Source organism: Cetorhinus maximus, chromosome 3, assembly GCF_964194155.1.
Source record: "Cetorhinus maximus chromosome 3, sCetMax3.hap1.1, whole genome shotgun sequence".
Classification (NCBI taxonomy): domain Eukaryota; kingdom Metazoa; phylum Chordata; class Chondrichthyes; order Lamniformes; family Cetorhinidae; genus Cetorhinus; species Cetorhinus maximus.
The window spans coordinates 15,237,794-15,261,545 of NC_135881.1; the positions used below are offsets into that span (position 1 = coordinate 15,237,794).

The window sequence follows — 23,752 nt, forward strand, 5'->3', positions numbered from 1 at the left end:
ATGAGGAGAGACTGAGGAAACTGGGACTGAATTCTCTAGAGTTTTGAAGAATGAGAGGCGATCTCATTGAAACTTACAAAATTCTTACAGCACATGACAGGGTATATGTGGGTCAGATGTTTCCCCCGGCTGGTGAGTTTAAAACCAGGGGACACAGTCTCAGAATAAGGGGCAGGCCATTTAAGACTGAGACGAGGAGCAATTTCTTCACTCAGAGGGTGGTGGATCTTTAGAATTCTCGACCCCAGAGGGCTGTGGAGACTCAGTCATTGATCATGTTCGAGATAGAAATCGATAGATTTCTGGATGCTAATCACATCAAGGGATATAGGGATATAGGGATAGTGGTGAAAAATGGCGTAAGAGGTAGATGATCAGCCATGATCTGTTTGAATGGCGGAGCAGGCTCAACGGCTGAATGACCTACTCCTGCTCCTATGATCCTATCAAGTCTGGAGCATCAGTGCAGAAACGGGGTTAGTGTTTCAGGTTGATGACTTTTCATCAGAACCTGATGAAAAGGCATCAACCTAAAATGTTAACTCTTTTTCTTTTTCCACTGATGTTGCAGGCCTACTAAGCGTATGCACAGATCTACAGCATCTGTAGAGTTTTGTTTGTTTATTAAAGTAAACTTTATGTTAGGGTGACTTTTTTATTTCTCCCTTATATTTGGATGTTATTATCTTGCTGCTCAAGATTCTGCTCTCAGACAGAGCAGTGGCCTTTTGTTTTATTTATTTATTCTCAGGGTACCAGCGTTGTTAGCTCAGCCGACATTTTACCACTTGAGAAAGTTGCCCTTGAGAAGGTGATAATGGACCTTCCCTGTGATCTACAGTTATCCAAGTGATGAAGATGCTCCCACAATTCCATTAAGCAGGGAGTTTCAGGATTTTGACTCAGAAATAATGACGAAATGGTGACATATGTCCAGGTTGAGATGGTGTATGACTTGGAGGAGAAGCTGAAGCTGATGGTGGTCCAATGTACCTTCTGTGTTTGTCCTTCCAAGCTGGTGGAGATTGCAGGTTTGAGAAGCACTGCCGAAGAAGTTTGGCAACTTGCTGTAGCGCACTGCAGCAATGGTATGCCAGTGGTGGAGGGAGTGGATCTTTAAGCTAATGGATAGGGTTGCTGATCAAGTGGACTACCTTTTCCTGGATAGTGTTGAGCTTCTGGAGTGTTGTTGCAGCTACACCCATTTACACTAATGGAGAGTAGTCCATCACACTCTTGACTTTCGCATTGTAGATGTTAGGGAGGTTTTGGAGAATCAGGAGGTGAGCAATTCTCCACAGAGCCTCTTATCTGCTCAAGCAGCCACGCCATATACGTGGCTGGTCCGGTTGTGTTTCTAGTCAATGGTGACCTTCCCCCAGGATATTGATAAGGGCTTCAGCATTGTAAAGCCTTTGAACATTTAGGAAAGGTGATGAGTTGCTCTCCTGTTGGAGATGGTTATTGCCTAACACATATATGGTGTGAGTGTTACTTACCGCTTATCAGCCTAAACCTGGGTGTTGTGCAAATCTTGCTACATGTGGGCATGGATTACTTCATTCCTTTAGGACTTGTGAATGGAACTGAATGCTGTGAAGTAATCAGCGAATAGCCTCACTTTTGACCTTATGAAAGAGCGAAGGTCATTGGTGAAGGGAGTACCAAGCAGCAGGGACATGTGTATAATATTAACAATTCAGGCGGCTGCTGCTATACTTGGCCAACAAGAATGTCTGTGCAAGTGACAGCAGTGATGTGCAGCTTGAAGACCACTGGCCATAGCTGACTTTGATGGAGACTCGTTGGAGCACACACCAAATGGATCTCCAGTGATGCCACAATCCCGTTAGGCTGCGGTAGAATCCTGCAGCCATGCTGCAAACAAACCATGAGCATAAAGGTTAAGCACCACATAAATCACTCTGACAACACAAAATGGTTGAAATAAATGGACAGCACTTGATTTGTATATTGCATTATGTGTTTATTTGTCACTTGTGAGAATAAAATCAGCACAGCCAAAAAATGGGAATGGTGGTATTGAAGGAACTACTCAGGAAAGTCTTGAAGGTGATTTGGAGAGGTTACTTTACATACCTGCATTGCAGGAGATTGAAGGGCCACTTCTATTGCTTGCTTATTGGAACGTATTTGGGATTAATGCTTAGCTTGCTAGCTTTCTTTGCTATATTGTTGTTTCTGTAGTTAACTCTTTGTTCTCATTTTCACCCCGCTAGCTTGCTATGAATTTGGGATCCTTTTATGTAAAAGCTACTTTGTAAGGCTTCTGGTAATTTGTAGACTGGCACCAGTTTAAAAGTGTCCATACAGCTTACCAAAGATTGTAAAAACCCAGCTGGTTCACGAATATCCGTCACAGAAGGGAACCTGCCACCTTTGCCCAGTCTAACCTACATATGGTTTGAGTCCCACACAACGTGGTCAAAATGTCTGCTGAAGTGGCCTAGTCAGCCACTTTGTTGCCAAAAATAAATGATAGGGATACTGGGAATGAACAATAAATATGGCCTTAGTAGCATTGCTCACATCCTCAGAACAAGTAAAGCTTAAAGATCTGTTCTGCCGACACTAACAATCTCAGTACAGCTAATCCATGAAATCGACATATAGCACCAGCAAACTACTTCTCCCTGCCAGCAATTTTGCAGTGTGTGATAACAACAGGTTAAAGCACACTGCTCCTCACTCTTGAAGTGCAGCAGCCTTCCAGGCAATAGGTTCAGGGTAATTTCATATTTCCCACAGGTTTTGTTAAATCTTTCATTAATACCTATTCCAGTTTATTGGACATGATGAAAAAAAAGGAGTCTATGTATCATATATTTCTGCAGATTAATCTTAGACCTTCTTGCTAGCAAGATTTACTAGCAAGGGGATAAATCACTCATCAGACTCTTGACAGCCTCACACACTAATCATTCGTTTTCCTACAGGTTGTACGGTGAGAATGTGTGTCACTGAGATCAGACACTGATAAATGCACCACGACTTTTTGTTGCTAATTTGACTTGTGACTTTTGCTGACGACTGAAACTTTCTTTCTTGCAAACCTTGGCTGATTCTTGATGTGATGTTTCATCAATTAGTCTACTTCTCGATTAGACATATTTGGAATAGACAAGCTGTGTGATTTATATACGGGAATGAGTTATTTTTTATTAAAAAATTGCTTTTCTAACTAATGTTGTATTATCATGCTATTACTGTGTCAATCAGTGGAGCCTCGCCAGAAAGTTCTTCCCATTAAATATCGGTGACCTCAGCTTGCAGTTGATTGGGAAAACACAACCAAAATTAAATTAGACCCATCAATTACAGACTGTACATAGAAACCCACACCCCAGCTGAGAAATTTCATAATGACGTAACCATATCTGGAAGAAACAACAATGGAATGGGGTTGTACTGGTTTGCTTAAGAAAAAGACCTGTGGGATTGGATGACAGATTTTGGATTACATAAAGAATTTGGTTGCACACTCGCGGAGTTACAGTCATTTTTTAAGAAAGAATTTTGGCTGGTTGCCTGAAAATTCAAATGTCACTTTGATTGTCCTTTTTTTTTGTAGATTAAGAATCTGCCAATTGTGAAGTGTAAAAAATATTGTTAAGATATTCAGAATTAATTCCAGCTTTTTATTTTACTGTAAAAATTCAGAGTTTTCGAAGAGAATATGATCTCAGATACCCTCTATCCACCAGACATACATTGAGTTGGCATGGAGGGTGTCCTTTGAAAGAACTGTACACAATTCCAAATTTGTTGCTGAGGGATTTGACTGAAACAACCCAATGAGCAATAAGTGCGTTTGAATCCCCTAGTTGCCATGAGCCGTTTTCTAAAAAATGTAACTTTCTCCCCCAGTACCTGATTATATGCTGCTATTGGGAGAGAACAGGTTTAACATAAAGAATTTTTTTTTCTCTGGTTTTGAAATCCAGGAAAGATGTATAATCTTAAAATTAGAGCTTCGGTCATTTTTGAGTTAAATCAGGAAGCACTTTATCAGACAAAGGGTAAGAGAAATATGGAACTCTCCCCCCAAAAGGCCGTGGTTTCTGGATCAACTGAAAGTTTCAGGAATGAGGTTTTTTTTTTGCTAGGTTAAGCTATTAAGGGGTATGGAACAAAGGCAGGTGAATGCTGAGGGGCAGTTCAGCCATGATCTAATTGAATGGCGGAAGAAGCTCGAGGAGCTGAACAATCTACTTCTGTTCCTATAAATAGGAAAATCACATGCCCATTCAATGAGTTACCATCTTTGTTTAACATTGGTTAGAGTACTGTGTCTCTTCTTAAGTTAAGTAAACTGGTTTTACATTGTGCTTATTCTCATGTTAACACTACCAGACCCTAACGGGTGGGTCCTGTGTAAATGATTTCGCTGCCTGCCAGCGACAGTGAACCTGGTAGGTGAACAAGAAAGAAGAAAAGACCTCGAGATGTACTTGCTGGGAGCCCATGGCACCAACATAGTACTAAAGCAATATGAAAACAACATAGCTCCATCATATAATTCCAGATACATCACAAGTGCCAACAGCGAAAAGCTAATATTGCACCTTTTCTTAAGTAAACTTATTAATATATTTTAATCACTGTGAATTCAATCGCTGAATCAAAATCCAGCTGGTAGCAGCTTTTAATTGACTCCCCTTGTTTTAAAGCTGCTGCTTATTACTGGTACCTGCACATGTGACTATTTACGTAATAAATTGTTGGCCGATTTCAAGTGTGAGTTGGCAGTGATGCTGCGTAGTCCTCTAGGGAGTCTGCTGTGGCAGTGGTGCCAGTTTTACTCCATAATCAAACATAAAAGTCGCACCCTCTACTTACCAAAGTAGGCATCTTCTGAAATCCTCCAGCACAGTTACTAAAATACATCAGTACATATGAGAAATGCTGAACCACACTCACCAAAATATGCCAAGTATGCCAATAAACCCATGAATAACCCACCCAAATATACCAGAACGTTCACCAGCAATATATTCCCTCCCCACAAATAAATTGTATGTACATAATTCTTTGTTTCTGTATTTTTCAATTGGGAAAGTCATTTAAAGAATAAGACCCATGTTGGAGGACATCAACAGTGTTGACAATAGTAGAAGGGATGATGAGATGAATTCAGCAGTCATAGTGATGCTGAGCTTGCATTTTAAAAGTCTGTAAATTGTATTAGGAGGGTAAGGAGATTCTGGGAAAAGATTAGTTAATTAGGATGAGCAGGAGACTTTGCAGTGAGCTTTGACATCAGCACACGCTGCATGAAGCACTGACAATATCCCAGTCTTGATGAACTTGGGCTTTATAAGAGTCTGACATCTGGCACCAAACCAATAGTGCCACTAAGATAAAAGCAAAATACTGCGGATGCTGGAAATCTGAAACAAAAACAAAAATAGCTGGAAAAACTCAGCAGGTCTGACAGCATCTGTGGAAAGGAAGACAGAGCTAACGTTTCGAGTCCATATGACTCTTCTGATGAGTGCGTATGACTCTTCTCATCAGAAGAGTCATACGGACTCGAAACGTTAGCTCTGTCTTCCTTTCCACAGATGCTGTCAGACCTGCTGAGTTTTTCCAGCTATTTTTGTTTTTGTTTGCCATAGTGCCACTATCTTGCTTTGATTAAATTTTCGTGTGAAATCTAATATGTATGTTACTAAGTTACTAAGGGGCTAAGTAATGTGAAAAATTTGCAGGACCTTACACAATTTTTTTCTTTCTTTTGTCTTCAATTGTTCCTCTTCTAGGTATATGGACCAATGCTGACACGATACATGGAACTAGAAAAGTTGGTGCAGAACAAATGCTGAACAGTGAAGAACAACCTGTGTAATCCTAGAATCATAGGATCTTATGGAATCGCAGGAGGCCATTCAGCCTGTCATGCTTGTGCTGTGTCTTTGAAAGAGTTGCTCAATTTAGATGCACACGACAGCTTGTCTCTTGTCCCCATAACCCTGCAAATTAGTTCTCTTCAATTATGTGTCCAATTGCCTTTTAGAAGTTCCTATGGCATTTGATTCCACCACCCCTTTAAATAATATGTTCTAGATCTTAACAATCCTCCTTGTGAAGACATGACTCCTCATTTCCCCATCTAGCCTTAATTCTAGGACCTCTGGTTAATGACCCACTTGCCTGAGAATATAGTTTCTCCCTACTCTCTCTAGCAAAACTCATAATTTTGAACCTCTCTTAGGCCTCCCCTTAATCTTTGCTGCTCAAAGGAGAACAATCCCATCTTTCCCAGCCTCTCCACAGAACTGATTCCGCTTCTTGCTTGGTGTCATCCTGGTGAACCTCTTCAGTGTCATTTCCAGAGCTTAGAAATCCCTCCTAAAGTGGGTGCCCAGAATTGTACACGATACTTCAATTAAGACAGAGATTTGTAAATGTTTCAAATGACTTCCTTATTTTTGTATTCAGTGCCACTTTTTACAAAGCCAAAAATTCCAGACACTTTTGAACCACAGATATCAACTTGCCCTAAAGATTTGTGAATATGCATCCCCAGGTCTCTCTGCTCTTACACCCTCCCCAAAATAGTACCATTTAGATTAAACTGCCTCTCCATGTTGTTTCTCTTGTACTATCATCACCATGTATCTGCCCAATTCACCAGTCTGTCTAAGTCTTCCTGAAGGCTGCTGCTATACTGCTCACTATTTACTATATTATCAAGTCTTGAATCATCCGCAAACCTCAAGATCATAACCCTCTACATCCAAGTTTAGGTCACTTGGATATAATGAATTGATTGACAGGGCAGAGAATTCAACACCAATATACTCAGGTCATAAAGTAATTTTCTGTAAATGGTATATTTTTCCCTGCAATGTCTTGATAATTTCTTGTATTTTCCTGTGCCAAGTGTAGAATTAATGGCTTTATGATGTTACATTAAACAGTAAAGAAATTCAACTGTTGTATATAGTTAAGGCTGGCGTAACTAATTAACACAGGTTAGTGTCAGGAGTAATTCATTGAGTGTATTCAGCAGAATGACCTGCTTCTGTGCTGTTTATTCTATATAATTTAGTGAATCAGTGTTCTGTTTCATGCTACTCGTCATTTCAGCTTTAAAATCACACCCACACATTTGGGTGTATTGATTGAAATTTGAATTGGTAATAAGGTAGCTAGACATCAGGATTATTACCAGAATAATGAAGGGGGCTGTTAGAATAATTATTTTTGCACAAGCCATTAGATCTTGGTCTGCTTTATCACAACCGGCTATGGAGACAGATGAGACAAAGATTTGCAGCCCTTCCATCAGACTCCTGTGAAATTGCAGAAAATTAAGTTGTGACTCAAATATCCTCAGAGATTTTGGTCTGGACTTTTGTGGGACGGAGATTCCCCACATCCCAAACAAGGACATTGACTCAGGTAGGAGCATAGCACAGGAGCAGACTTTCAAAGGCCTACCGGATGCTTGGAGGTGGTGGTTGGGGGAGGGGGGCAGGTGGGGGGCTCATCTTGGGGCTCCTATGCCAGGAATGTAGCTTGGACCCACTCCCTCCCCCTACACCACTCTCCAGTCTCGAAGGGGTTGGTTTGTGACACAGGAATTTTTAGATAATCCCATTACAAATTGGACCAAGAAAACAACTGACATCTTGTCAGAGTGGAGTTTATTCCAGGGTCACAACAGTACTGTGCCAGGATCGCTGCCCCATGCATTGCAATTGTGAAAGGGCATAGGGCAAAATGAGGGGAAAAGCAGAAACCAGGTTTCTTTTTATTCATTCACGGGATGTGGGCTTCACTGGCATTTATTGCCCATCCCTAGTTGCCCTTGAGAAGTTGGTGGTGAACTGCCTTCTTGAACTGCTGCAGCCCATGTGGCGTAGGTACACCCACAGTGCTGCTAGGAAGGGAGTTCTAGGATTTTGACCCAGCGACAGTGAAGGAATGGAGATATATTTCCAAGTCAGGATGGTGAGTGACTTGGAGGGGAACTTCCAGGTGGTGCTGTTCCCATGTATCTGCTGCCCTTGTCCTTCTAGATGGTAGTGGTTGTTGGTTTGGAAGGTACTGTCTAAGAAGCCTTGGTGAATTCCTGCAGTGCATCTTGTAGATGGTACACACTGCTGCAACTGTACGGTGGGGGAGGGAGTGAATGAATGTTTGTGGTTGTCGTACCAATCAAGCGGGCTGTGTTGTGCTGGATGGTGTCAAGCTTCATGAGTGTTGGGAGCTGCACTCATCCAGGCAAATGGAGAGTAGATGGTGGTCAGGGTTTGGGGAGTCAGGAGGTGAGTTACTTGCTGCAGGATTCCTAGCCTCTGACCTGCTCTTGTAGCCACAGTGTTTATATGGCTAGTCCAGTTCAGTTTCTGGTCAATGGAAACCCCCAGGATGTTGATAGTGGGGGATTCAGTGATGGTAATGCCATTAAACATCAAGGGGCGATGGTTAAATTCTCTCTTGTTGGAGATGGTCAATGTTACTTGCCACTTGTCAGCCCAAGCCTGGATATTGTCCAGGTCTTGCTGCATTTGGACATGGACTGCTTCAGTATTTGAGGAGTCGCGAATGGTGCTGAACATTGTGCAATCATCAGCGAACATCTTGTAGATGCTACACACTGCTGCTGCTGTGTGTTGATGGCAGAGGGATTGAATGTTTGTGGATGTGGTGCCAATCAAGCAGACTGCTTTGTCCTGGACAGTGTCCAGCTTCTTCAGTGTTGTAGGAGCTGCACTCATCCAGCCAAGTGGGGAGTATTCCATCACACTCCCATCACGAACCAGATGCCTGCCTTTCAAGAACATAAGCGTGGGGGCAATAATAGGCCATGAAGGATTGTTGGAAAAAGATAAAGGTTTCTGGTCTTGCGGTCCTGGGGAACAAATAAGTCAGTATGAGAGACTTTGATGCACTTGAGTTCAACACAGTGATAACACAAGGAGGAAATAGAAAATAGACTGTCAGTAGATAGGAAATGGAAGAGGACAAGCTTTTACTTCTATCTTGGAAAAGTTTGTCATTTGGTAAGTGACCTCTTCAGGAATTGGGAGAAGTGTTTGGAGAATTTTGTTATAGTTGTGAGCAGTGTTCCAATCTTGAGCAGATGCGGGCTTCATAAAAAGTTGAGAAGTAACTGGTATAGAAGTGGAAATGAGCTCCTTTATGACTAGAAGAGATGAAGTGAGCTGCATTCACGATCATAGAAAAGATGTTAGCTTCACTTTTTCTACACAACACTGCATGATATAAATTAATTATTTTACTACTTAATTATGACTTATGAGTAATTATTTTAAAACAATGCCATTAATTGCATGCCGGTTGGCTCAGTCAATACTTGCGACTCTTAATGTGAGGCTGGTGGGTTCGAGCCCCACATTGGGTGTCATGTTTTTTGGCAGGAGAATGGCGCTCAGAAAGCCGGCACAGACATGACGGGCCAAATGGCCTCCTTCTGAGCTGTAACCATTCTATGATTCTGTGAATTAATAATCCAAACATTTAAAAAATATCTAAGATATGTAAATTCTAATTTAAGTTGCATTCCAAAACTAAACACACGGTAGGGAATGGGCAGCTTGTCTAAATTGGATAGCTGCCAAAAATGGACATGGGAATCGCAATGTAGTGTTAACCCACACCAATTGATTGAAATGCAGGCAGCACGCCAACTTGGTATTGCCTTTTGATTATAATGAGTTCTGCATGCAGACAGTGCTAATAGCACTGCTCATTGGCTGCATGCATCAACCAAGGGAAGTCTGGGTGGAAACGGTGGAGAGATGCCCTGCATCCACAGAGGGGAAGGAGCCTTCTCCAAACACACACTGATTTGGAATGTATATTTTTTATTCATTTTTTTTTCCCATTGTTGTGACGGCCGGTGTCAGAGGGAAGCGAAGGTGTGAGACTGTTGGTAAATGAGGAATTTGAGTAGTGATATCACATTCGCATTAGTTCTTCAGGGACAGTCTGGACAAAAATGGGCTTCCTAGGTAGTCACCTCCCTTTCTCTTCCTCCTCCTCCTCTTCTTGTCCCTCTATTAACAGCTTGTCCTGCACTGCACGGTCCGTGCTCATTCTCCTAGTCAAGCTGTATTCTAAGGGAAATGCCTACTCGTGCACCCATATCTGGGAGCAACTGATTTGTGCAGAAGCCATGAATTCAGCAGAATGCCCTTCGTCACTTGCCACGCCAGACCGCACCAAACACTTGCACATCCTGAAGAAATCAAGCAGTGAGTAACCTGTAAGTAGTTGCTGATTCCTTTATGTAGCAGTTGGTGGGGTTCCTTGCTGCTTAATGCGTGTTCAGCGTTAAGAGAGAGTGCCAGCTGGTGTATTGAGCTCCAAAGTGGTATCACTGGGATCAAGTTATTGTTGCACGCTGATTGGCATTAAGACTCCCTGCTCCGCTTACCTCTGGAGAATGTGAGCTGTGTGCACGCTAAGGCCCTCACCAAGGTGGCATCCAGATTGATGTGCAGCAGAAACGTGTATGCGCGGTCTCGAGTGCCATTTTGCTCCGCGAACAGGAGCCACAGCACCCAAATAACAGGCACTATCGAGCCCATTAGCACCCACTTGCCTTCACAAAGATAGTGTTTTTGACCATAATATATTTTGGAGGCAGAGATAACATCTGGTACTGTAATAATTAATCATCACAAGAATATCAAACGCAAATGATGCAGCGTTGTGTTTTAATGATTTATAATGTCATATTTATAAACAAATGTTTGCCACACACTACTTTACAAACACAATTCTCTTTGACATGCTGTTGAAGCTTTCCATCTTGCACCCATCAGGACAGATTCGCAAGAATACCAAATCTCAAAGGGAACAACAATTTTTACTGCATGAGAAGAGGATGCTAATTGGTTGAGTGGACTCTGATTGGTAGAGACGTTGCCATGGAGAATAAACCAGGGAGCCATTAACTGCCAAGCTTTTGTTTGGCAACAAAAGCAGGTCGACACTGATTGGTCAAGGCATTGCCATGGGGAATGAACCAGGGAATGGCCATCCCCCAAGCTTTGGTTTAGTTGAAAACTGCGCAATGCATGGAAACCATCTTTCTATTTTCAAAGGACAGGGTTCTACATGTGAATATATGTAGCTTCTGGCATGTGTAAGAAAGCCACACTGCGAGCCCAACTGAAAAATTTAAATTGGTTGTCAGCGTAATTCCTAGCACAATCAGGATTGTTTAGCAAGTGTTTCCAATTGTGGAATCACATCCAATGTTGGACACTATGGCCTGAGCTTTGCAAGCTTGGGCTGATTGAGTACGGTCAGTACTTTGCCTGTGGGGAACAGCCGATTGGACATGCTGTTTGATACAATCTACCAGCTGTTGGGATGCATGGCCTATATATCTGGCATCACACCAGCACTGAAATTCATTAGAACTCGGAGGTGAGTGCACAGTAACATTGCACAGTGCTTGCGAGGGTCGCTTGTTGGACCTCAATGTTGAGGCGCCGCTCATTCTGGCGAGGGCAGAAGCAAGTCGCATTTTCCCAGCTGGCTGACAGTGCACTCCAGTTGAGGCGAGTTGTGGGGCAAGGGCTGCGCTCCAGTTGAGGCAAGATGGGGGTTGGGGCAAGGGCTGCACTGTGGTTGATGGTAGTGCACAAGCACGTGCGGGAGGTGGGTGGGGAGGGAAGCTGCCATGCATTAGGGAAACCTTGTATGAAGTGACCATTCCTCCACAGCTGAGACAGTTCAGACACAGCTACATTAACGTGCTTGGAGTCGGGCCTCTGGCTTATCTGCCTCACTCAAGCAACTCAGAGGCATGAAAGTTCCACCAAATGCTCCAGAGCTTTTCACTGTTTGAGCACAGACTGCAAACTAATGAACATTTTAATGTACTGCAGAACAATTGGATGACTGCACACGTTGTACAATCTCCTTGCTAAAGCTGGCAATGGAGCGGTCACTGGTGGAGGTGCTCACAGCCCCTTGCAATGTCAGCTGGTTTGGACCAGTCTCCCCCATGGTTCAAGCTAACAGTGCAGCCTTGCGGTGTGGGTTAGGAGAATGCCTGCATTTGAGCTGAAAGCACAGCCTGCAGTCCAATGGGCAAAGCTGCCGACAATCAGTCAGCTGGGGTGGTGTGGAGATGGGTGGGTTTAAGGCAGCCATGCAGCGCAAGTGGTGGCTAGCACTCTCTGGGATGTTTAAAGGTGTCTTCAGACTTAACAGAGAGAGGTTCTTAGAACACCCAAGCTTACCCACACGTCTCTCTTTTTCATCCTGCAGGAGGAGTACATCAAGGGCATGGAGTCTGGTGACCCAGCTCAATGGCTTACAAAGAGCGGAGACAAAGGAGAAGAGAGCAACAGAGGCACCTGGCTGGGCAGAGGGAGGAGTAGCACCCTCAGGAAGAAGGGGCGTCTGGGGCTCTGGAGCATGCTGCTGAAGAGCTACAGCGAGCCATTGATGGTTGGCGCCTAGCTAGATCCAGGGTCTACAGATGGCGCTTGTCATTCCTGCAGATGACCAAGAACCAGTGTCACCGAAGATTGTGCATGCCCAGGGACCTGGTCAGTCATGTCTGCTACCTGCTGCAGGATTTGGCACCACGAGACATGGACGGCATTCGCTGCCAGTGGCTGTGAAAGTGACTGCAGCGCTCAATTTTTATGCCAGTGGCTCCTTTCAGGGCTCCACAGGTGACCTCTATGGGATATCACAAGCCTCCACGTACAAATGCATCCATGAGGTCACAGACACCATCTTCGCGAAGGCATGCAACTTTGTGCAATTCACCCAGGATCAGGAAAGCCAGGATGTAAGAGTGCTTGGTTTTGCCCAGATATTAGGTTTTTGATGGGTATAAGGTGCCATCGATTACATCTGCTTGGTGCTCAGATCTGTGTGGCAACACGCAATCAACTACGTTAACTGCAAGAGCTTTCACTCGCTGAATGTGCAGCTGATGTGCGACTGTTACAAACACATCCTGCAGGTCTGTGCACGGTTCCCAGGGAGTGTCCACGACTCCTACATTCTCAGTAGGTCTCAGATCCCTGATGTCTTCCAGGGTCCACAGAAGCTGCAGGGCTGGCTCCTTGGAGACAAGGGCTACCTGCAGAGGACATGGCTGATGATTCCCGTGCGGCAGCTCAAAGTGCAGCAGAGAGAAGGTACAATGAGGCTCATGCTTCAACTCACACCTTGGTGGAGCAAGCCATCAGGATGTTGAAAATGAGGTTCCTGGACTGGTCTGGTGGGGCCCTGCAACACCATCCACAGAGGGAGTCACGCATCATCATCGCCCACTGCGCCCTTTACACAAACACTACTATAAGACCATAAGAAGTAGGAGCAGAAGTAGGCCATTCAGCCCATCGAGTCTGCTCCGCCATCCAATGAGATCATGGCTGATCTGATAATCCTCAACTCCACTTTCCTGCCTTTTCCCCATAACCCTTGATTCCCTTACTGATTGGAAGTCTGTCTAACTCAGCCTTGGATATACTGAACAACCCAGCCTCTGCAGCTCTCTGTGGTTAAGAATTCCACAGATTCACTACCCTCTTGAGAGAAGAAATTCCTCCTCATCCCTGTCTTAAATGGCCGACCCCTTACTCTGAGATTATGCCTTCTGGTCCTAGACTCTCCCGCAAGGGGAAACAACCTCTCAGCATCTACCCTGTCAAACCCCCTAAGAATCTTATTTGTTTCAATAAGGTCGCCTCTCATTCATCTAAACTCCAATCAGTACAGCCCCAACCTACTCAACCTCTCCTCATAAGAAAATTCCTCCATGCCCGGGATCAACCTAGTGAACCTTCCCTGGACTGCCTCCAGTGCCAGTATATCTTTCCTTAGATAAGGGGATCAAAACTGTTCGCAGTATTCTAGGAGTGGTCTAACTAGTGCCTTGTATAATTTTAGCAAGACTTCCTTATTTTTATACTCCATTCCATTTGAAATAAAGGCCAACATTCCATTTTCATTCCCAATTACTTGCTGAACTTGTATGCTAGCTTGTTGTGATTCATGCAGGAGGACCCCCCAAATCCTTCTGTGCTGCAGCTTTCTGTAGTCTTTCTCCGTTTAAATAATATTAAACTCCTTTATTCTTCCTGCCAAAGTGCATAACCTCATAATTTCGCACATTATATTCCATCTGCCAAGGTTTTGCCCACTCACTTAACCTGTCTAAATCCCTCTGTGGACTCTTTGTGTCATCCTCACCACTTGCCTTCCCACCTATTTTTGTGTCATTCGCAAAATTGGCCATGGTACATTTACTTGCCTCATCCAAGTCATTAATATATATTGTAAATAATTGTGTACCCAGCACTGATCCCTGTGGCACTCCACTGGTTACAGGTTGCCATCCTGAAAATGGCCCCCTTATCCCAACTCTCTGGGCAGAATTTTCTGCCTGTCAGGCAGGCGGGCCCGACCCAATCTCCAGCGGGCGGGGAGCCGATTCCCGCCAGAGAAGTGGGCCGCACCGCCATTTTACGTGGGCGGGCCAATTAAGGCCCACCCCGCGTGACATTCAGCGGGAAGCGCTATGTGCTCCCTGTGCGGGTGGGGGGTGGGGGGTGTGGGGTGGGTGCCACAACCCAAAAGCATGCGCACGAAAGAGAGCACATCTCCCTGAGGCAAAGTGCTGCCTCAGGGAGATCGCTTCCACTTTGAAAAAGATTAAAATTAGAAAAAAAAAAATCCCTAACATGTCCCCCTCATGTGACAATGTCACATGAGATAGGACATGTTCATAATTTACACTATAACTTCATTAAACATTTTAAAACCCTGCATGAAACCTCATCCCGCCGCTGGATGAGGTTTCATATTTTTTCTAGTTGCTGCCGGGGCTCCTGGCCGACCCGCCAACCTTAAGGTTGGACGGGCAGTTCTTTTAATTGCTTAAATGATCCGATCAATGGCCTCAATTGGCCATTGACAGGTCAGCAGGCCTGCAACTGATATTGCTGCGCCCCTGCCTTCTTGAAAATTTAAATGGGGCGGGATGACGTCGGGGGTTCCGCCCAACATCATCCCGCGTCATTTTACACATTGCCGATGGCAAAATTCTGCCCTCTGTCTTCTTTGAGCTAGTCAATTGTCTATCCATGCTAATATACTACCCCCAACAACATGGGCTCTTATCTTATTAAGTAGCCTTATGTGTGGTACCTTATCAAAAGCCTTTTGGAAATCCAAATATATTACATCTACTGGTTCCCCTTTATCTATTCTGCTTGTTACCTCCTCAAAGAATTCTAATAAATTAATCAGGCATGATTTCCCCTTCATGAAGCCATGCTGACTCTGCTTGATTATATTATGCATTTCTAAATGCTCTGCTGTTACATTCTTTATAATAGACTCTTAAAATTTTCCCAATGACGGATGTTAACCTAACTGTTACCTGTTTTTTGTTTCCCTCCCTTTTTGAATAAGGGTGTTGGCAGTTTTCCAATCTTCTGGGACTTTTCCAGAATCTAAGGATTCTTGGAAGATTACTACCAGTGCATCCGCTATCTCTGTAGCTACTTCCTTTAATATCCTAGGATGCAACCCATCAGGGTAGGGGACTTATCAGCCTTTAGCCCCGTTAGTTTCCCTAGTACATTTTCTCTGGTGATAGTTATTGTATTCATTTCCTTCACCCCTTTTGCCCCTTTATTATTAGTATTTTTGGAATGCTATTAGTGTCTTCTACCAACAAGATTGATGCAAAGTATTTATTCAACTCCTCTGCCATTTCCTGGTTCCCCATTATTATTTTTCCCCAGCCTCATTCTCTAAGGGGCCTATGTCAATTTGGCCTCTCTCTTCCTTTTTATATATTTAAAGAAGTTCTTACTGTCAATTTTTATATTACTTGCTAGTTTACCCTCAAAGTTTATTTTCTCCCTCTTTTTTTTTGTCATCTTATGTTGGCTTTTAAAACTTTCCCAGTCCCCTGGGCTTACCACTAATCTTTGCCACATTGTATGTTTTTTCTTTCAATTTGATAATATCCTTAACTTCCTTGGTTAACCATGGTTGGTTTATTCCCTTCCTAGAATCCTTCTTCGTCTGGATTATATCTTTGTTGTGAGTCATGAACTATTTTCTTAAATGTCTGCCATTGTTTATCAACCGACTTTTATGCTAAACTCCTCTCCCAGTCAACTCTGCCCTCATTCCTTTGTAATTAACCTTATTTAAGTTTAGCACAGTTGTTCCTGACCCAAGTTTCTCACTCTCAAACTGAATGCTAAATTCTACCATGTTATGGTCACTGTTTCCTAAGGGATCTTTTACTCTGAGATCCTTTATTAAACGTGCCTCATTAAACATTACCAGATCCAAAATAGCACGATCCCTGGTTGGATCCACAACATATTGTTCTAGGAAACTGTCCTGAATACACTCTATGAATTCTTGCTCGTGGCTACCTCTACCAATTTGATTTTCCCGATCGACATGAAGATTAAAGTCACCCATGATTAATGTCCTGCCTTTTTTATATGCCCTCATTATCTCCTGATTTATTCTCTGTCCTACAGTATAGCTACAGTTAGGGGACCTATGGACTACTGCCACCAGTGTCTTCTTCCGCATGTTATTTCTTACCTCCACCCATATGGATTCTACATCTTCTGATCCAAAATCATTTCTTGCTATCGTACTTAATCCATCTCGTACTAACAAAGCTACCCCACCACCCTTTCCTTCCTGCCTGTCCTTTCGAAAAGTCACATACCCCTGAATATTTAGTTCCCAGCTTTGAACTCCTTGTAATCATGTCTCTGTAAAGGCTAAAAGATCATACCCATTAACCTCTATTTGTGCTGTTCGCTCTTTTATTTTGTTCTAAATACTACGTGCATTTCAGTAAAGAGCCATTAATTTAGCCTTTTACCATTTTTTCCCCCTTTGACACTATTTGCTGCTGTTATTTTATACTCTGTCCTTTCCTGTCACACTCTGGGTATCATTACCTAAATAGCTGCCTTGCAAGGCTGCGATGTCCATTTGCTTTGTTAGCCTACGTATCCCCTTTTACACCCCCCCCCCCCCCCCCCCCCCCACTATTTAGTTTAAAGCCCTCTCTACAGCCCTAGCTATTTGATTTGCCAGGACACTGGTCCCGCACGGTTCAAGTGAAGCCTGTCCCACCGGAACAGCTTCCTCCCTGTACCACGGTACCCAGCACTGGTGCTAGTGCCCCATGAACTGAAACCCATTCCTTCCACACCAATCTTTGAGCCACGCATTTAACTCCTGGAGTTTACTTACCCTATGCCAGTTTGCCCGTGGCTCAGGTAGTAAGTTCGAGATTATTACCTTGGAGGTTCTGCTTTTTAATTTAGCTCCTAACTGTTCAAATTCTGTCAGCAGAACCTCCTTTCTTGTCTTACCAATGTCGTTGGTAGCGACATGGACAACGACAACTGGATCCTTCCCCTCCCACTCTAAGTTCCTCTCCAGCTCTGAGGAGATGTCCTTAACCCTGGCACTGGGCAGGCAACACAGCCTCCAGGACTGATGCTCATGGCTGCAGAGAACAGTATCTATCCCCCTAATTATACTTTCCCCTGCCACTACTACGTTCCTATTTCCTTCCCCCACTTGAATGGCCCTCTGTACCACTGTGCCATAGTCAGTTCGCTCATCCTCCCTGCAGTCCCTGCTCTCGCCCACACAGCTTGCAAGAACCTTGTAGCTGTTGGACAATTGCAGGGGCTGAGGCTCCTCAAATGCTACCCCCGGGTCCCCATACCTGCCTCACTTGTAGTCACACCCTCCTGTCGCTGATCACAGACCAAATCTGAATTACCTAACCTGCAGGATGTGACTGCCTCCTGGAGCAAAGTGTCCAGGTAACTTTCCCCCTCCCTGATGTGGCGCAATGTCTGCAGCTCGGACTCCAGCTCCTTAATTCGGATCCGAAGTTCCTCGAGCTGCAAACGCTTATGACAGATGTGTTCACTGTGGATCACCTTGGTGCCCAGCAGCTCCCACATACTGCAGTAGCAACACAACCCCCATCCTGCCATCGCTATTGTATTTTATTTAATTATTTAATTAATACTTGAGTATCCCTGCTCTTTACACTTGAAGAATCCCCCGCTCTTTACACTGCATTGTAATTTTTTACACACCAGCATCGATCTTATACTTAACAAGCTGTTTTTAAGAAAAAGAGAAAAAAGAAAAAAAAACTAGAGACCTAAACATAAACTGAAGACCTTACTTTTACTTTAAAGATTAGAAATACTTACCAATCCTACTCACCAATCAGCTGCTCTTCATGCTCTCTAATGGTTTCTCACTCTTCTCGCACTCTCTCACTGTTAATAGCCCTGCTGCTTCTCTCGCTCTCTCATTGTTAGTGGCTACGCTGTTTCTCTCATTCTCTCACTGTTAACGGTCCCGCTGCTCCTCTTGCTCTCTCACTGTTAATGGCCCTGCTGCTCCTCACTGTACATCATAGCAAGGAGACATTCTTGGGAGTTGGAGCCTTGGTGAGTTGCTGCAGTGAATCTTGTAGATAGTACACACTGCTGGCACTGAGCATTGGTGGTGGAAGGAGTAAATGTTCAAGTTGGTCGATGGGGTACCAATCAAGCCAGCTACATTGTCCTGGATGGTGTCGAGCTTCTTGAGCGCTGTTGGAGCTGCACTCACCCAGGCAAGTGGGGAGTATTCCATCGCACTCCTGACTTGTGCCTTGTAGAAGGTGGACAGGCTTTGGGGAATCAGGAGGTGAGTTACTCAACTCAGAATTCCAAGCCTCTGACCTGCTCTGGCAGCCATAGTATTTAAATTTATATTTGTTTAAAAATAAAGAGGCTGCATCCTTCTATAAAGCCAATACATACTCTTCAAAGTAGCTCAGTGATGACTTAATCCTTTCAGAGCTGCTTGTACAGCACATCCCACTGATTATAAATATATGTGACCTTTCAGCTTATCTGCAGTAATGGGCAGGGTGGACGTAGGCTTAAACTTTAGAATAACATTAGTTAGTTTTGATTAATATTTATCTATAGTGGAGCTTGCTGCAATTTCCAACTTCCCATTCGAGTCATAGAGGTCTACAGCACAGAAAAAGGCCTTTCAGCCCATCGTGTCTGTGCCGGTCAAACAAGTACCTAACTATTCTAATCCCATTTTCCAGCACTAGGCCCATAGCCTTCTATGCCATGGCATTGCAAGTGCACATCCAAATACTTCTTAAATGTTATGAGGGTTTCTGCCTCTACCACCCTTTCAGGCAGTGAGTTCCAGATTCCCACCACCCTCTGGGTGAAAAAATTCTTCTCACATCCCCTCTGAACCTCCTGCCCCTTATCTTAAATCTATACCCCCTGGTTATTGATCCCTCCACCAAAGGAAAAGTTCCTTCCTGTCTACCCTATCTATGCCCCTCATAATTTTATGCACCTCAATCATGTCCCCCCTCAATCTCCTCTGCTCCAGGGAAAATAACCCGTCTATCCAATCTCTCTTCATAACTAAAACTCTCCAGCCCATACTAGGTAACATCCTAGTAACTCTCCTCTGCACTGTCTCTAGTGCAATCACATCCTTCCTATAATGCGGATTCCAGAACTGCACGCAATACTCTAGTTGTGGCCTAACCAGTGTTTTATACAGTTCCAGCATAACCTCCCTGCTCTTATATTCTATGCCTCAGCTAATAAAGACAAGTATCCCATATGCCTTCTTTACCACCTTATCTACCTGTCCCACTACCTTAAGGGACCGGTGGACATGCACACCAAAGTCCCTCTGATCCTCGGTACTTCCCAGGGTCCTACCATTCATCATGTATTCCTGTGCCTTGTTTGTCCTGCCAAAGTGCATCACCTCACACTTATCCGGATTAAATTCCATTTGCCATTGATCAGTCCATCTGACCAGCCCATCTATATCCTCCTGTAATCTAAGGCTATCCTCCTCACTATTTACCAACCCACCAATTTTTGTGTCATCCGCAAACTTACTGATCAACCCTCCTACGTTAAATCTAAATCGTTTATATATACAACAATCAGCAAGGGACCCAAGACCGATCCCTGTGGAACCCTACTGGACGCAGGTATCCAGGCACAAAAACACCCCTTGACCATCACCCTCTGCTTCCTGCCACTCAGCCAATTCTGGATCCAATTTGCCAAATTGCCTTGGATCCCACGGGCTCTTACTTTTGTTATCAGTCTCCCATGTGGGACCTTATCAAAAGCCTTGCTGAAGTCCAAGTAGACTACGTAAAATGCATTGCCCTCATCTACATACCTGGTCACTTCTTCGAAAAATTTAATCAAATTGGTCAGACATGACCTCCCCTTAACAAGACCATGCTGACTGTCCTTGGTTAATCCCTGTCTCTCCAAGTGTAGATTAATTCTGTCCCTCAGAATTGCTTCCAATAGTAGCCCCACCAGGTTAGACTGACTGGCCTGTAGTTCCATGGTTTATCAACTTATTACCATTGTTGGTAATTACCATTTTGGGGTGGGCAGAATGTGACGAGTGCAGTCTCTGGCTATGAATAGGTAACTAAAGTAAAACGGCAAATGGCCACACACAAGCTAGAGGGGTTCGATTACAGAAGAGAATCTGGTGAAATCTGTGTCTTTTGTACATTCCATGAGTTTCCAATCCAAAATCTATTTCCGGAATGTTGAACTCCATTGGCAATTAGTTCCCATCACTTTGGATCACCAGGGATATATACCACCGAGGTGACCAGCAGACAACCACAGATGCCAGTAAACGCACTGAATTTTCACTCTCGCATCGGGTACACGGAGGAGGGAGAATTAACGGCTCCGCAAACCCGACTCCTGAGAAAGTGCCCTAAACTTCGGATTTTCATTGCCGGGGAGGGGGGTCGGGTTTTATGGGAGTTGTGCCCGCTGCTCCCAGAAGAGTTCAGAAGCAGCACAAAGGCTGCCGGGTGCAGAGGCAGGCTGGGTGGATGGACCCAGCATTTTGTTCCAGCAGTGGAAAAAGAGGAATAAAACAAAAAGCAGCCCTCCAGCACTGATCCCTCAAACCCTTTCACCCCTCTCACACAATCCATGCCAACCCATGCCATTTTATGCCCTCCATAAACCCCCCCCATGGCCCTTTGTATCTTCCCTGCCAACCTATGCCCCTCTGCCCACTTCCATAGCCTTTTATAGACCCTATGCCAACTTAGTGCCCACTCATGCCAACCCATGCCCCCACCAAGCACCCTTTTCCCTTTCTCCATGCCAACACACCCAGTATCCACCATGGGCAGGCCTCAGGACCCATGCTGAGATGAAATAAAGTTCTTCAGCTTCTATTGGTGATTTCATTATTGTAAAAAGCACTCCAATTAATTTTTAAAAGTCCGCTATATTTAACTTCCTTTAACCCTCATAAGAACAAGAATTTGTTTTCATTGTCTCACTTAAAAGACTTTATAAACATTTGGAACTGTCAATCAAACTGAATTGCCAGGTACCTCACTGTGGTAATGATTGGTTGTGAAATCAGTCCTCCAGCACTAATCCTGTCATGGTGACCCTCAGGCTTATGCCAAGTCAGAGCGAAATCACAAGCACTGATTGTTTTTTCACACTGTAGACAGTTATTTCAAATGTTTAAAGGGTGAGAGATTTAAATGCCTTGACAGTTTGGCAGCTCCCTTGACAGTTCCAATGAGCTTGTCCACTTTTGTGTTCACATTCATGTCTGCTTTTAACAAACCCAACGGGCACTTGACCTCACCCAAAGGGCACGTTCCCTCCCCCAGAGGTGTCCTGGGACCTTATCTAGAAGGACACCCTACTTTTCCAAAAGGGTACCCTACCTCTCCAAAGACCTCCGGTAAGTTTAGATCTTCACCTACCAGGTCTAATGTGCACAGTCATATTTCCCACTCCCTCCTTGCGAAAATCAAATCACTCCAACATGTGCAGCTGCCTCTGTGGACCACGGATGTGCAAAGTTCGATCTGTCCCTAACTATCTGCCCACTGTGAAAATGGTGGGGCTGGGTTCGGGGCTGAAACTTCCGGAATCAGGTCTCCGGCACCATTTTCGCAAAGACTGAGAGCCTCTCCATCCATGAAAAAATTCAGGCCTGAATGTTCATCCTACCCATCTGTGTAGATAAGCTGAAAGGTCACACACGTTTACAGGTCATTGAGCTGAGCGAGACAAGTATTCTTGAAAGGCCGAAGTCACTCATGTGCGACGGTCACTTGAAGTCATTTTGAGAAGCATGCATCATCTTTAAAGAGGGCTGCAGCCACCATAATGTTAAATCTCAATTCTTGGGACCAGATTGACACCCATCAAATACAAGAGAGCTGGGAATCTCTCTCTCTCCCTTCGGTCTCCCACACAGAAGCATGAATACTCTTAGATTTAATAGAGATAGGAATCAAATGGCTCCAATTAGGTTACATAGAATTTATAGCAAAGAAACAGGACATTTAGTGCAACTAGTCTATGCCACTGCTTATGCTCTAAGCGAGCCTTCTCCCATCCCTCTTTGTTTAACCTTATCATCATATCCTTCTATTCCTTTCTCCATCTTGCTTCCCCCTTGAGTGCGCCTACGCCATTCATGTCAACCATTCCTCTTGGTAGACTCACCTGGCAGAAACTTTCGCTCGGCGGGCAGGCACACGTGTGCCCGAACCGCTCAAGCATGAAATGACGCGCATTGACATCGGCTGAGCAACAATTAAAAGGCCTGTTAAGGCCGTTAAGTAATCAATTCACGTCAATTTTTCACAGGCCAAAAGGCCATTTTTGGAAACCTCATCCACGGGCGGAATGAGGTTTCCAAAAGCAAATAAAAATAAAAACCTTAAATTTTTCATTAATAACATGTCCCTGCTCACGTGACAGAGTCACATGAGTGGACATGTTTTATCACATTATAATTTTCTTTATTATTTTTTTCCACATCTCTTCATCTCCCTGAGGCAGCTCCGGGCCTCAGGGAAATGATGCAGCGATTGCTCGTGTGCATGTGCGAACTTCGCATTCGGCCGACCTGCCCTCTTCCCCCCTGCCGCCCACACAGACAGCGCTCAGCGCTGCTGCTCGCGTTTCACGCTGGGCGGGCCTTAATTGCCTCACCAGCGTGAAATCACAGTGCAGTACCGACCGTGGGTGGTGGTCAGCTTCCCGACCGCCCCCACTCACCAAGGGCAAAATTCTGCCTATAGATTCAAGACGTCTACAGCACAGAAGGAGGCCATTCGGCCCATTGTGTCTACGCCGGTCAACAAAGATCTGACTACACTAATCTCATTCTCCAGCACTTGGCCTATAGCCCGGGAGGCTACTGCAATGTAAGTGAATATCTAAATACTTCTTAAATGTTACGAGAGTTTCTGACTCAATCATCCTTTCAGGCAGTGAGTTCCAGACTCCCACCACCCTCTGGGCGAAAAAATTTCTCCTCAACTCCCCTCTTAGCCTTCTACCTCTTACCTTAAATCTATGCCCCCTGGTTATTGACCCCTCTACAAATGCAAAAAAATGCCTTTCTATCCACCCTATCTATACCCCTCATAATCTTAGACACCTCTATCAGATCCACTTTCAAACTTTGCTGCTCCAAGGAAAACAACCCCAGCCTATCCAATCTTTTTTCATATCTCAGACCCTCCAGCCTAGGCAGCATCCTGGTAAATCTCCTCTGCACCCTATCAAGTGCAATCACATCCATCCTTAGCCCTTCTGAAGTGCATTACCTCACACTTTTCCAGGTT

The 23,752-nt window shown here is 44.3% G+C and overlaps 1 protein-coding gene across 5 annotated transcripts in view; it reads left to right on the forward strand.

Moving 5' to 3' along the window:
- xylb (xylulokinase homolog (H. influenzae)) overlaps positions 1-7,084 on the forward strand; it is a 234,638-nt gene extending 227,554 nt beyond the window's left edge. For all 5 annotated transcript variants that reach the window (XR_013575300.1, XR_013575308.1, XM_078536759.1 and 2 more), the window contains one exon: positions 5,784-7,084. Coding sequence is in view for 3 of the 5 variants with exons in the window: in XM_078536759.1 (XP_078392885.1) it covers positions 5,784-5,846 (63 nt within the window). In the remaining 2 variants the exon portion in view is untranslated. The remainder of the gene's footprint in view (positions 1-5,783) is intronic.
- Positions 7,085-23,752: the final 16,668 nt, after the last annotated feature.